At 40.4% G+C, this 16,033-nt stretch overlaps 1 protein-coding gene across 1 annotated transcript in view; it reads left to right on the forward strand.

Moving 5' to 3' along the window:
- The window catches only part of ST6GALNAC5 (ST6 N-acetylgalactosaminide alpha-2,6-sialyltransferase 5), a 186,021-nt gene extending 171,487 nt beyond the window's left edge, over positions 1–14,534 (forward strand). The window contains exon 3 of the mRNA XM_062193407.1: positions 14,469–14,534. Within this exon, the coding sequence (XP_062049391.1) occupies positions 14,469–14,534 (66 nt within the window). The remainder of the gene's footprint in view (positions 1–14,468) is intronic.
- The last annotated feature ends 1,499 nt before the right edge of the window (positions 14,535–16,033 follow it).

Raw genomic sequence — 16,033 nt, forward strand, 5'->3', positions numbered from 1 at the left:
AGCACGCTATCTACAGATGTCCCTTATCATTTTTGCAGCAAATTTTTAATGGGGCTTCTCTGTGAGTAGCCATTAAAGTGACCAAACATCCTGGGGTGTCCAGGACATTCTCAGGAAGCAGAACTTCCTATGCTAAAACCCAGACAACCCCTGGAAAACTCAGTCAGCTGGTCACCCTAAAAGTGTGAGAGTCAGTCCCGTGGATCTGCCGAGCTCCACCATCAACTCTACCAACCCTTTCCAGCCACACTTCCTCCCTGCTAGCCACAGTCAGACTGTGTCACCTCGGCCCAACAGAGACCATTTTTCCTGAAGTCATCAGACCTAAGCAACATGCTCCAAGTCTTGTTTCACTGGTCTTTTTGTGCCCTCTGATGCCACTGAACACACCCTCTTTTTTTTTTTTTTTTTGCTGTTGTTTGTCTGTTCTAAATGTTTATTCCAATCACATTTACAGTACACAAAATATGACACTTTCTTGTTCAGAAAAACTCTGACCATTGTATTGATGCTTTCTTAAAAGAAATATGAAGTCCAGATACAATGAATTCAGCCAATATTAAATACCTAACACTCTATTTTACTACATTTATTTATTTTTTTCTTTACTAATTAGTTTTCTTTTTTAATTTTTTAAGGAATAAAAATTTCACAAGTACAACTTTAGGAATATAGTTATTCTTCCCACCATACCTGCCCTCTCACTCACAATCCCAAACCCTCCTCCTCCTCCCTCTTCTCTTGCCAGTCCCATTCTCAATTAAGATTCATTTTCAATTAGCTTTGTACACAGAAGACCAACTATATTTAGTAAATATTTCAACAATTTGCACACACACACACACAAAACTGTTTGAGAGCTAGTTTTACAGTTAACTCTCATAATACAACTAATTGAGGACAGAGGTCCTGCATGGGGAGTTGGTACACAGTGACTCCTGTTGTTAATTTAATGATTAACACTCTTAAGTATGACATCAGTGACCACCTGAGGCTCTTGACATGCGCTGTCTAGGCTATGGAAGCCTTTTGAGTCCACAAACTCTGACAATATTTGGACAAGGCAATAAGCTAAGTGGAAATTCTCTCCTCCCTTTGTAGAAAACTACATCCTTCTTTGATGACCGCTTCTTTGTGCTGTGGTCTCATAGAAATCCCTCATGTAGAACACTTTTTGACTGCCTGTGCCTCTGGGGTGTTTTCCAAGAATTCTTTGCCTGTGCCTATATTTTGCAAGGTTTCCCCAATGTTGTCTGATAATTTGATGGTGTTGGGTTGTAGATTTAGATCTTTAATTCATTTTGAATGGATATTTGTGTAAGGTGGAAGGTAGGGGTGTTGCTTTATACTACTGCTTATGGAGATCCAGTTTTCCCATCACTATTTGTTGAAGAGACTGTCCTTGTTCCAGGGATTGGTTTTAGTTCCTTGGTCAAATATAAGTTGACTGTAGATGCTTGGATTGATTTCTGGCATTCTATTCTGTTCCATTAGTCTATCCATCTATTTTTGTACCAGTATCAGACTGTTTTGATTATAACTGCCTTGTAGTATGTCTTGAAATCTGGTATTATTATGCTGCCAGCCCTGTTTTTGTTGTATAAGATTGCTTTAGCTATTTAAGGTTTCCTGTGACTCCATATGAATTTCAGCATCATTTTTTCTTGATCTGAGAACATATTTTGTATTTTGATTGGTATTGTATTGAATATGTAAGTTGCTTTTGGAAGAATGGACATTTTGATTATATTGATTCTTCCAATCCATGAACACGGAAGACTTGTCTGTATCTTCTTCCATTTCTTTTTTAATGTTTTGTAATTCTCACTGTAGTGATCTTTGACACCCTTGGTTAAATTTATTCCAAGGTACTTGATTTTTTTGTAGCTATTGTGATTGGGATTGATCTTAGAAGCTCAATCTCAATTGTGGCATTATCTGTGAATACAAAGGCTGCTGATTTTTGTGTGTTGACTTTATATCCTGCTGCATTACTAAGCCCTTCTATGAGTTCCAATAGTCCCTTGGTGGAGTCTTTTGGGTCCCCTATATATATAGAATCATGTCATCTGCAAATAGAGATAGTTTGACTTCCTCCTTCTCAATTTGTATTCCTTTGATTTCTTTTCCTTGTCTAATGGCTCTGGCTAAAATTTCCAGGATTACATTGAATAGCAATGGTGAGAGTGGGCATCCTTGTCTGCTACCAGATCTCAGTGGGAATGCTTCCAACTTTTCCCCATTCAAAAGGACACTGGCCATGGGTTTGTTATAATTGCCTTGATTGTGTTGATGAATAGAGAGGAGATCCATATCAATCAAATTTGAGTTCCTTCTATGCCAATTTGCTTAGAGTTTTCATCATGAAAGGTGTTGTATTTCATCAAATGCTTGCTCTGCATCTATTGAGATAATCATATAGTTTTGTTTAGCAGTTTGTTAATGTGGTGTATCACATTGATTGATTTGTGAATGTTGAACCATCTCTGCATACCAGAGAAAAATCCCACTTGGTCTGTGTGATGATCTTTCTGATGTGCTGTTGGATTCGATAGGGTAGAATTTTGTTGAGGATTTTGCATCTATGTTCATCTGGGAAATTCGCATGTAATTCTCTTTGTTGCATCCTCTTCAGGTTTAGCAATTAAGTTGATGCTGACTTCATAGAAAGAATTTGGGAAGATTCCCTCCCTTTCAATTATTTTTAATAACTTGAGAAGAATTGCAGTTAGTTTTTCTTTCAATGTCTGATAGAATTCAGCAGTGAATCCATCTGGTCCCGGGCTTTTCTTTGTTGTGAGGGCCTTTATTACTGATTCAATTTCCATCTTGGTTATGTGTCTGTATTGGTTTTCTATGTCTTCATGGCTCAATTTAGGTAGGATGGACATGCCCAGGAATCTATCTATTTCTTTTAGGTTTCCCAGTTTGTTGGCATGCAGTTCTTTGTAGTAATTTCTGATGATATTTTTGTTTCTGTAGTGTCTCTTACATTTCCTTTTTGATGTTTAATTTTATTGACTTGTGTGTTCTCTATCCTTTTTTTTTGGTTAATTGGGTCAATGGTGGGTCAATCTTGTTTATTTTCTAAAAAAAAAGCTCTTCATTTTGTTGCTCCTTTGTATTATTTTTTTCAATTCAATTTTGTTGATTTCTTCTCTAATTTTAATTTTTTCTTTTCTCCTACTAGTTTTGGGTTTGGTTTGCTGTTGTTTTTCTAGATTTTTGAGATGCATTGATAGCTCATTTATTTGGTGCCTTTCCAAATTCTTGATGTAGGCACCTATTGCTATAAGTATCCCTCCTAACACTGCTTTTGCTGTGTCTCATAAGTTTTGATATGTTGTGTTGCCATTTTGACTTGTTTCCAGAAAGTTTTTGATTTCTCTTTTGATTTCTTCTATGACCCACTGTTCATTCAGTAGTATGTTGTTCAGTCTCTATGTGTTTGCATGTGTTCTTGAAATTCCTGAGTTGCTGATTTCCAGCTTCATTCCATTGTGGTCTGAGAAGCTGCATGGTATTAATTCAATTTTTTTTAATTTGCTGAGACTTGTTTTATGGCCTATTACCTGGTCAATCCTAGAGAAAGTTCCATGCACTGCTGAGAAGAATGTGTATTCTGAAACTGTAGTATGAAAAGTTCTGTAGATATCTGTTAGATCCATTTGGTCTATAGTGTTGATTAACGATGTGGTTTCCTTGCTGATTTTCTGTCTGGAAGATCTGTCCTTTGCTGAAAGTGGGGTATTGAAGTCCCCCATTACTATTGTGTTGGAGTTTATGTCTCCCGTTAGATCCCTTAACTGTTCTTTTAAATAGCCAGGTGTCCTGTAATTAGGTGCATATTCATTTATCATAGTTACATCTTCCTGTTGGATTGTTCCTTAATCACTACATAGTGCCCTTCTTTGTCTCTTTTAACAGTTTTTGTGTTAAAATCTATTTTGTCTGATATTAGGATGGCTACACCAGCTCTATATTGGTTTATTTGGCATGGAATATCTCTTTACATCCTTTCACTTTCAGTCTGTGTTCATCTTTGTTGGTGAGATGTGTTTCTTGTAGGCAGCATATAGATGGGTTTTATTTTTTAATCCATTCATCCAGTCTTTTAACTGGAGAGCTGAGATGATTTACATTCAATGTGACTATTGATAAGTACCAACTTTCCCCTGCCATTATCCAAAAATATTTATATTTTTTTACTTTGACTTTCCTTTGAATTTTCACTGAGAGATTTTCTTCCTTTACCTTCTTCTGTAGTGATGACCATCTTTCTGTGTTTCTGTGTGCAGCACATCCTTGAACATCTTTTGTAGGGCTGGATGGGTGGTGACAAATTCTTTCAATTTCTGTTTGTAATGGAAGGTCTTTATTTCACCTTTATTCATAAATGAGCACTTTGCAGGGTATAGTATTCTGGGTTGACACAAAGGATTCGTTCTGTCCTCAGTGTAAGCTCAGATTCCCCAGCAACTTCTCTCATCAGGTAACCAGGAAGCTCTTATCATGTGGCATCTCCCACAGTGACTGCCCAAAGTCCCAGCCACACCCTGAGTCCTCTCACACAGTCTCAGGTTTTTTCACAGTCCTGACACATAAGCCTCCCACAGTCATGAGCTCCTAGTCCCCTGTCAGTTCTCCCCATGAGCATCAGGAGTCTCCACTAGGCTGGTTGCTGGGCATGGATATGAGCTGGCAAAGCTGTTATGTATGTACAAAATGGTGCCCACTCTATTGGCTTGTTACAGGACACTATTGTAAAGTGCTCAAGGAGAGACAAAAATGTCCCTCTTTATTTTCTTCTCTCGTTTGGCAGATGCACTATCCCCCATGTGGCTCCAAACCAGTGGCTTGGGCTACTGTGGTCTGGTCTCACCTCACTTTCTAGTACTGGTGCATAGACTCTTAGCTGCTAGAGTCCTGAGTTGTGGGCATCCACGCCCTCCACATAGGTCCACTGTGTCCCTCTAATTTGAGTAGTTTCCTCTGCCATTTTCTCCCTATCTCTTAGCTGAGACTGCATTCTTTCCACTTTTTTTAAACTATCTTCTCCTAGACTACACCAGTAAGCTCCCTCCCTACTCCACCATCTTGGAACTCTGCCACAATAATCTATTTAAAGATACAAAAAAAAAAAAACAAAGAAATCAGTCTTTGTAAAAGTTAGTTCTGCATATGCATATTTTATTTAACAAATATAATGTGCAACTAAAACAAACTGTGTTTCCAGAAGAATTATAATGATGTATACCTGGATTAAAACCTAGAAAGTACATAGAAAAAAGAGGAGAAGAAGGAAGGAAGGAAGGAAGGAAGGAAGGAAGGAAGGAAGGAAGGAAGGAAAGAAAGAAAGAAAGAAAGAAAGAAAGAAAGAAAGAAAGAAAGAAAGAAAGAAAGAAAGAAAGAAAGAGGGAGGAGGGAGGGAGGAAGGAAAAAGAGAGAGAGGTAGGAAGAAAGGAAAGAAGAAAGGAAGAAAGGGAGGAAAAGGGAGGAAGAAAGAAAGAAAGGAAAAAAGGGAAATCTTTCTATTGAAATAATTTGGGCCCAGGTTATTCTGAGAGAAAATTCTCACTGGCATTTGTAGAAACTCAAAACCTTCCATGTGAACTTGATGACCAGTTGACTACTGTGATTTATGACAGATGTGTCAAGCTTGATATATATTATACAGAAATTTAGATAAAGAAATCTATTCCAAACTTGCTACACTACAAATCTGTGGTGCATTTAGGAAGATATTGGTAAAAAAGAAAACTCTTAACTGCTTATCACATGATGTACCACTGGTCAAGGATGGTGCCCAGGAGAATAACTCACAATTTCATAAGGACATAGATGACCTGTAGGAGTTGCTGACCAGAAGAACAATCATCAAAGGTCTGTTTGTGTCATGAAAGGTTCCATTTCACTCCCTCCTTCTGAAACAGTCTCTTCTATTGGGATTATATGACAGCGCTTCCTTCACAGTCCTGTAGGTGGTTGATCTGGGGCACCCTCTCCCTGCACCATAGGTTCCTTAAGAAGAGAGGGTCCTTCTTATCCTTTTATCAACAGCAGCATGTTCAGTGCCCAGCACATATTGGGAACTCCACCATTGAATAAATTATTGCAAAACTCTCCCTCTTCAGCATCTAAGTATGGGATGTGCATATAAGAATGTTATGTATTTCCCCCATCCTTTGGCCAGTGAAATTGCTCCTTGCCCCAGAAGTTCACCCAGGGGGTTCAGAACACTCCTTACTCCAGGTTCTAGCCATTTCCTAGGGGAAACAAAGACCACTTTCTGATCATCTGGAATGTGGCTGTTCCTCAAAAGGAAGAACAGACTACTGCACATTTCACCAACATGGACTCAGCATCCTAGTCAGTGATTCCCCTGAGGAATACAGCATTGCCTACAAGATCCTGTCCCTTCACTGCACCCACCCGACCCTGTGCCTTCAGAGCAGTAATAGCAACACTGCTGATTAAGAAAGCATCACTGAGTTTCTCATTGGGATGAAGTAAGGCAGACTTTGAGTTAGGCAAACATCCCATTACACTTACTCTACTTATTCTACCACACTGTACAATGGTCAATCCCATTGGCTCTGCAGTCAGATTTCCCAGGTTCAAGTCCCAGCTCTGCCGCTTCTTGTTTAATCTTGAGCAAATTGCTTCCCTGTACTATGCTTTGATAGTCTCATTTGTAAAATTGGGATGATAATGTAGTACAGGATTATTTGAAGGATTAATACAATTACACAGAAGGCTCAGAACACTGCCTGGCACATGAAGAGCACTCAATAAATATCAGCTAATTGATCACTCTTGCCTTTATTCTCTCACACTTTAATGCACTCCTTTACTGATCCAGTGTCCCTCACTAAAGTGTAAGCTTTGAAAAGTTCTGCTTTCCCCATTTTTGCATTCTGCCTGGCACAGTGCCTGGAACCCAAGAGTAATTGGGTGTTAAATGAGTGAGGAGATTCTCATCGTTCAGAAGTGAATGTGTCTGTTGTCAACCCATGGTGTTCAGTACGGATTCAGTGAATAGCAACAATGTTCCCCACTCTGAACACCCTATGAGCATACCTTTCACTTACTGAGTGATTACTGTGACAGGTCCTATGATAAGGCTTGGGTTCAACCATATGCAATTTTAATTTCACAGGTCAAATATTGGCAATTTCAAATGGCTCAGTCTAATACTATGGGTATCTTAATTTTTTAATTTTGTCTAGGTAGAATGGAGAGTTTATCCTCAGTTAGAGATGAGAAAGCTGAAGTAGTAGAGGTTAGTCTCTCACCAAGTCCCATAGCTAGTAGGTTGTGGAAACAAGGCAGGTGGCTGCCCTCAGGTGCTCTTGATCTGGTTTTGAAGACACAGCCATGTCTCAGGAAACTCCCAGAGTAGATACAAGAATGAATATATGCAGAACTAAATTAGATCCGATTTCCTGAGGCTGTGCAGGGAACCAGTGTGCCCTGTTCAAAGTTAACAGAGAAGAAGGGCAGGAGCTCTGGGGAAAATCCAACAATGCAACATTCCTTCAGAACATAATGACTGTCATTTTCTTGTGCACTTCCTGGCCTTGGCCTCAGGCCTTAATTATATGATCTTCAAATAGCAGCTAAAAGGTACTTCTCATTAAACATGAACAAGAGAATGTTTAATTTGTTAGAATGTAGGTGTGCATAGCACAAATCATGAGTTCAGGGTGTTGAACCGAACACTGCTGTTGGCATTGTCTTCGGTGGACACTACTTGCCAAGGGCCTTCCCAGGACATGTGTTCAATGTAGATGAAGGAAGGAGACAAGCCCCCCTGTGATTCCGGGATGAGGTCTGTGACATGAGATTTTCAAGGGGTTACAATCTGCATTTCACTTCCCGTGTAATTCCAAGATGCTGTTTGTTTACGGTAAAGGTATTTGTACAGCACTCAAGAATGTTATTATAAATGCTTAACTCACAATAAGGTGAGTTCTATTTCCACAGCAATTGACAGTCTAGTCTTTGCTTTCACTTGGTGGTAACTTTGGATTCGGAGAGTTCTAGTCCTTTAGAAAGTGTGACTTCCTTGCTTGCTAGGTATGCATCCTTGCATCAATTTCTCACCATTTCTAAGCCTCAGTATCCTCATCTGTAAAACAAGTATCAGAGCAACATTGCTGGTTGATGTGTTGATTTGGTCATTTAACGTCCGCAAAGCCCCAGCTCAGTGTTTGACAGGTCATTGCTTGCTTTCTCTATCTCCTGCCTTTTGCTCCCTGTCACCACTGTAGAAGAGAATGTGTGGGTCCATGAGGCCAGAGCAGAAGGGAGAAGGAAGGTGAGTGCCCTGTTCCTGAGGCAGGGAAATAACCTGCTGGTGCCACCTGAGGGTTAAGCCCTTTTGCCCCTGACAATGTCCTTCTCCTCATACCTTTCAGCCTCTGAAAATGCACTGCAGGGACTGTGCCCTGGTGACCAGCTCAGGGCATCTGCTGCGCAGTCACCAAGGCCCCCAGATTGACCAGACAGAGTGTGTCATCCGCATGAACGATGCCCCCACCCGCGGCTACGGGCGTGATGTGGGCAATCGCACCAGCCTGAGGGTCATCGCCCACTCCAGCATCCAAAGGATCCTCCGCAACCGCCATGATCTGCTCAACGTGAGCCAAGGCACTGTTTTCATCTTCTGGGGCCCCAGCAGCTACATGCGGCGGGACGGCAAAGGCCAGGTCTACAACAACCTGCAGCTGCTCAGCCAAGTGCTGCCGCGGCTGAAGGCCTTCATGATCACGCGCCACAAGATGCTGCAGTTCGATGAACTCTTCAAGCAGGAGACGGGCAAAGACAGGTACAGAGGCACAGGGGAGGAGGCGGCTGAGGCGGCAGGGAGGGGAGGAAAGATGGTTGTCGGCTGATTCACCACCAGTAAAGCTTCCGCTAAGGTTTTCGTCGCAGCCCTTGCTGATGACGTCATCAGCAGTGGTCGCATGAAGGGTCTTCCGGGTGACATGGCTGCTCCAGGTAAAATAACAGCAAAGTGAAATGAAGCACTGGGACAATTCTGTGGATAATTCAGTGCCCAATCTTTATTTTTGAGAAAGAAGCTTCCCAGCTGCTGGCCTACATTGGTAAAAAGTGAATATAATAGCTCTGGTGCATTTCATTTTGCTTGTGTGAACACTAATCAGAAAGGTGTGGGTTTCCTCATCTCTCCAAAGGCGTTTATTAAGTCAACCCAATATTTACTGAACACCAACTACTTGCTCAACAGTGCACCTGGCACTGAGGATACAGTCAAAAGCAAGATCCAGCGCCCCACCCAAGAAAATAAAGGCATAGACATTCACCAGGTAGCAACCAGTGTGCTGAGGATCACCCAGGGGAAGAGAATGGTGCTGTACCATGTGGAGTAGAGACACACTGCGTGACCTAGGGCCATGTTTTGTAATAACCCAGTCATGAAACTTGAAATCAATGTAGTGACACCCTGAAAGATTATTTTCTAATGCAGTAGAATCAAATGGAATGGAAGAGAACAGACAATTTCAGCATTCATCCCACACAGTAAGGCCAAGTATTGTTTCATAAAATTTTATTTCACTTTGTTAGAAACAGATAGATGTCAAGTTCCGTTTGAGGCCAGGAAAAATGTTCTGGAGTTAATGATATACACCTGTGAATGTGCTTTAAAAAAAAAAAAAGAATCACTGAATTACATGCTTAAAAATAAATGAAATGAAAAATATATAAAGGAATCCTTCAAAATGCTTGTGTTTGCTGTTGCAAAAAAATTTCAAATGTTACACAGTAATTTTTGCAATATGTATTTTCTGTGAACTTTTTGAAGATCCTTCATATAATTCTTAATTATGATTTAAGATGGATTTTTCACCTTAGTTTGAAAATTACTTCTCTAGGAGATAAGGGAAAGATTTTGTCAAAAAGGTGTGTTTAACCTAAGACCCAGACCAAGGAATCCAATATTTATCCAAGGAAAGAACTGGGAGGAGAAGAGAGAGACCTCCCTAGCATCCAAGAAATCACACATAAGGGAGCATGTAGAAGGATGGAGGAAAGCCCCCCCCCATGGCTGTGATCAGAAAGACTGGAGGGGGTGGCACAAGGGGAAGTTGAGAGATGAAGGATTACAAGCTGCCCAAACCTAGACAGGATAAAGGACAGCTCGGTGTTGAGAGCAGCGGTATGGAGTTGCCCAAATACGTGGCTGTGGATTGGAGGTCTGGTTCCGTCTCTCCCCAGGTGTGTGGCCTTGCTCAGGTTGGCTAACCTTTTAGAGACTTGGTGACCTCACGTGTGAAAAGAACATGGGCCTGTTCCAACAATTGAACGTCCTTGCTTCTTCAATTCTAAAACACAGACTCTCCAATCAACGTACATTTAATCATATCATTCATCTCTCATACAAGAAAATACTATTGAGCCCATTTTTATCTTAAGAAGTAAAGAGATGACTGAAATAAGGAGCATAAAGTACTAAACACATTGTTTGGAGAACAGAGTCTTAAAAAGACTAAAGTCCATTGTCCCCAGATTCTTTGTGTGAAGGAGCTACCTTTTCTACATCCTGGAAACCTCCTGACTGTGACTGTGTGAGGGCTGGCCTGGCAGGAGTGGGCTGGGGTCTGGTAGAGGCAGGAGAGAGAAAGCTGCTGTTGGCACATGGAGGGCCCAGCAAACCCCAGGCTGGCTCTGCCTTTGGGTCTCTCTGGGCATCCTGGTCACCAGCACAAAATGCCACAAAATCCAAGCAGGCATTGCCCTTAAAACCCACAAATACAGAGACTGCCCTTCAACTGAGTGAGTCCTTAGCTAAGAAAGCATTTTATAAGGGACAAAGGAGTGGAGTGTGCCTGGAATTATTTCAAATTATTTCATTTTTTTATCTGGTTGGAAAATTCAAAATCAGTAGAAACTGCCTGTTCAGTGGGAAACACTTCTTTCTTTCTTTCTTTTTTTCTTCCTTCCTTTCTTTTTTTTTTTTTTTTTTTTTTAGGGTAATGACTATTTGCTAAATTAAACTTCTTGTGAAACCCTGCTGCAGGGTTAGCTATTTAGGATAATTACACATTGCTCTAGATCTCCTAAAAGATTTATTATTTTAAATTCATCATTTAAAGACTTGGGCACTTAGGATCTTTAAGAAATAATCCCATTTCAAGAAAAAGCCTAGGGGGCTGGCACTGTGGTGTAGTAGGCTAAGCCTCTACCTGCCGTGCCGGTATCCCACGTGGGTACTGGTTTGTGTCCCAGATGCTCCTCTTCTGATCCAGCTCTCTGCTTATGGCCTTGGAAAGCAGTGGAAGATGGCCCAAGTGCTTGGACCCCTGCACCCATGTGGGAGAACCTGGGGGAAGCTCCTGGTTCATGGCTTTGGATCAGCCCAGCTCCAACTGTTGTGGCCATTTGGGGAGGGAACCAGTATTTGGAAGATCTTTCTCTCTATCTCTCCCTCTCCTTGTCTGTAACACTACCTCTCAAATAAATAAATAAAATCTTTAAAAGACAAAGCCTATTCACTAAAGTCTGACCATGTCTATGTCTCTGGTAGTCCCAGCTGATGAGAAAGGAACCAAATCTTCATGGATTGGCTACTTGGATTCTTTCTGCAAGCATCCACCTTACTTAGGGCCACACAGTGCCTACTCAGGAGAATCACACTTACAATTTGTAGAGTGACTAAGTACATGCTACTTCTACAAACTGTGCCAGTCACCTTTAGGAAACTGTCTTTCAAAAGTTAGTACTGTACTCACCCAATACTCTTATGTGTCTACATTCTTGACTGGTAACCTGCTACAATATAAGCTGAAAAAAGCAAGTCAGAAACAGCCCTTCACAACAAAGCTAAATCTGTAAATTAAAGCACAAAAGACTTAGTGTGTGACAGTATTTCCTCTGTGTGTGTTTTTCTCAAAACCCAACAAAATGGTAGCATATATTGAAGATACAAGGAGTGTGGAATATCTAATTTGCATATTTCAAGATCAGAACATTCATTTCAGACTAATACTTTGAAGACATTGGATTATTCAATAAGTTTGGATTTATAGAAGTTTGATTCTACTTAAAACTGGAAGGGGAAAATGGCTCAGGAGCAATCTGCAATTAAGAAGCATGACAAATGACATAGATGGCCAAGTGGTATTCTTTGATATTAGAAAGTAACTGTACTTGAAAATAACTTTATAATTGAATAAGGGTACATTAGGAAAATATGATTCAGAACCAATATTATAGTAATTAGATAAAGGAAGCATAAATGAAATAACTGCAGGAAGAATATTTCCATAGAGATTATAAATGAGATTCTGGTGGAGCAGAAAGGCCTTTAATTGTAATTTAGTGTGCACTATAGAATTATCAGCTCAGTGTGTTACTTCATCATATAAAAGAATATCTGATAATTTTCCCTAATAAGCACATGACAGCTCTTCATATTCTTTCATTACAGTTGATTAAGTGTAAAAACAGTAGATATTCCTTTGTTGGAAAAAGAGTTCAAATCCTTTTAGGAAGACAGTACAAAGCAGTTGCATTTCTGTAGCACGTGATACCAGAAGGCTATTATTTAGGAAGTCTGGGGAATTTTAAGTGGTGCTTTAAAGAATTCTTCACTTTAGTTTCTTTAGTCCCCTAGTTTGTATTCTTCCCACATTTTTACTCATGAAGTTTTTTTCTGTAGAGCCACATCCTTCCAGATTCCAGGCTATGGCTGGTGATCCCGCCAGCATTACGCAAAGGAGAGCCAAAAGGATGCTCCTTGGGAAAAATCCCCTTTGGTGTTTCCACTAGCTGTAAATGGGGCTATTGCCTGGATTCCCACATCAGGATCTTGGCAATTCAAGGAAGCTGTCATTCACTTCATTTAGTTCCCAAAGAGCCTAGAGGATAGAGCTACCATTTTCCACTTTATAGATAAGAAATCAAGGGTCTGAGATCAGAAATAAGCTGCCTCAGATCATCCAGTTGTCCATGCTAGAACCAGGTAAGATTCAAGCCCATGAAATTCCCATTGTTTGAAGCTTTTTGTATGTATGAGGGCGCTTCAGAATGTCCATAGAAAATTACATTAAAAGATAAGCTTATTTTACTGCAAAAATAATTTGAAATCCATGCATGGTGTTTTTTAGGACATGCATTTTCCATGAACTTCTAATGCCCCCTTGGCTTCTGAGGACGTTACTGGGTCAGGACACAGTAAAATGTAGGGGAGCCTGGAGTGAGTGAGCAGGGGCTGAAGAACTAGAAGCCATGAACTCCAGAATAACCAAAGTACCCTTGCCTGTCAGATATTTGACAAAACAAAGGATTCCTTAAAATGTTCTCTTTTTTCTTTTTTTCTTCTTTGGTCCTATGTCAAATGGAAATAATGCAAAGTGCTGAACACAAAAATCTTCCTGCTCCTGAAAGAAGGGGGCCACACAGTGCACGTAGAAAAGGCTTTCTGCAACTCTGTTATTCACATCACATATGGTGCTATGGCTGGACAAAGGCAGACAGTCTGACCTTGGGGATAAGGTGTTTGAAACTGGCTAATGAGGCATGCCATAAGCACTGAAAAAAAAAGTAAAAGTGGCAACCCCCGATGAATTGAAATTAATGTCAACCGCAGCACAGTGTGGTAGACCAATGAGTTGTTCTCACACGTTCAGTTTAGACCTTGATGTTAATGTCTCCACGGTTTCCATAGGCATGGCACATGGATGAGACTAGGTACTGATTGTGAATGGGCAAAGTAATGAATGGTAGAATGCATGGACTTATTCCTTAAATTTTGTCAGGTTTTGGCCTTCTAATAAAAATGTTCAAAGGGCCCTGAATGTTTGGAGATAAAATACAGCACATATTCATTTAAATATTAGGATTTCTGTGGCCCTTTTTCTCTGGTCATTAACCTCTTCCTAAATGAGTGTATTCTTCATAAGGAAAGACATTCAATCAAGATGTTGGTATTAATTAGTTTACTTGAAAGCAACCTTTTACTCTGAGATTGATTGAACAACATATTGATTGATATTCACATCCACATGTTTATTCATATTTCATAAGTTCTTCATTATCTAGCCTGCTTTGAGAACTTCTAGTTAGTCAAGCACTCTAGTTACTAAAGAATTGTCATGCAGACATTACCATCTACAAGGAATTGAGTTAGGCTAACACACAACTGAACATCGAAACTTTGGCCATTGAATTTGAGGATGTAGAGTTCCCTTGAGCATCATTTAGTGTCAAAAATCCATCATGATGGAGAATCGATGCCAGTTAATGATTATGGTAATATTGCTAAGATATTTCAATTTGGTGAAATTCCAGATATCTACCAATTGGTGAAAGATAAAGAGCAAGAGCACGTCTGTTTATAGTCAGCCTTACTCCAGGATGGATTCAGGATGGTAGTAGCTATAATTGTGCCTGGTGTAATGATAGTTCTACCAGTTGGCAGGCCTAATTTTGGTTCCTTCCAGGAAGATCTCCAACACTTGGCTGAGCACTGGCTGGTTCACCATGACGATTGCACTGGAACTCTGTGACAGGATCAATGTTTATGGCATGGTGCCCCCGGACTTCTGCAGGTAGGATTTATTCTGTGAATGTAAATCATCAGCAATGCTGCACAGTGTTTACAAATAATCTGATTCTGAATATGAACCGTGAGACATATCTAACTGTCTTCTGGAAGCAATTAATTAGCATGTCCCAAGTTCTGGTTCTAGAAACAACAAATCATATTTAATTATGTGATATAAAATATTGAAAGTTTTTGTTTGTACTGATAGAGAATTAATCCATCTTGTGGGCTTCATTTATCCTCTGAATATTTATCACCTGAAAGTAGTGCAATAATTGACATAAAACTAACAAAGAACAAGCATTAAGAAATATCAGTTTTATTCTCATTTGAAAGGATGTGATAATTTTCTAATGAACTAAAGAGGGCAATTCCTTTGACAGTGAGGCCTGCTTTCTAAAATTAAAATACTCCTCCAGGCTCCTTTCCCTTGCCACACCAATAGCCTCAGTTTGTACTTTTATGGCCAAAAACACCAGCAAATTATTTTGATGTATCTCTTTAAAGGAAATATGCGCACATCTCTATCGCTACCTAAGTCCCCTCTGGGAATATTTGTATTCAGAGTTTGGTGTGTTCCAACAGATTCTCTGAGTGAAATTCAGGGCCTGATTTGTGGAAGCCCACTAATCACCCATAATTGAAGTACTGCAGACAATCAATTTTAAAAAATTCCCTAATTTTCAGGAACACCTAATGCCCTGATCTTCAAGTGGTCAGACTTGGGTTGGGGGACATTTTTAAACTTGCTCATTAAAATGTATGCTTGCCTAAACTTTCATGTGTTTTAAACCTAACAAGAATACAAAGGCTCTGGGTCTTCAGGCAAAAACTAGAAAGTCAAGGTCTAAAGCCAATATGAGAAAGGGCACTTAACCATGTCTGTGTTGGTCTGTTTGCTGTTGCTATGTAATGGAAGACCACAGACTGGGTCGTTAATAAAGAACAGAGGTTTATTCAGGTCATGGTTCTAAGGCTGGGAGGTCCAAGGTTAAGGGGCTGCATCTGCTGTTGGGGACATAGTGGGGAGTCTGGAGTAGCCCAGGGCACCTTAAGGCAGGAAGGACACGTTCAGGAAGAACAGAGCCAAACCAGCTTTAATGACAGACCCACCCTAGAGATAACTCCTTAACTCATCCACCTCCATTCACAAGGGCAAATCTGTCATGACCTAATCTAAAAATCCCACCCGATTACCTCTAAACACCTCACAATGGAGATGAAATTTCCACTTGAGTTTGGATGAGGACATTCAAACCATGGCAACAGCATTAGCATTTTGCCACTTTTTATAGCCTAAAGATCCAAAGCAACAGCAGTGCCAACTTATAAAAGGTCACAGAGGAGAAGGGAAGGTAGGGATGAAGCCGACTTTTGATGAGTTTCCTATGCGGGGGCCCGACTGACTGCCCAGGAGTGAAGGCTAGCCTGGCACTTACCAGACTAGTGTGACCTTGAGCA

This window comes from Lepus europaeus, chromosome 5, assembly GCF_033115175.1.
Source record: "Lepus europaeus isolate LE1 chromosome 5, mLepTim1.pri, whole genome shotgun sequence".
Taxonomy (NCBI): Eukaryota; Metazoa; Chordata; class Mammalia; order Lagomorpha; family Leporidae; genus Lepus; species Lepus europaeus.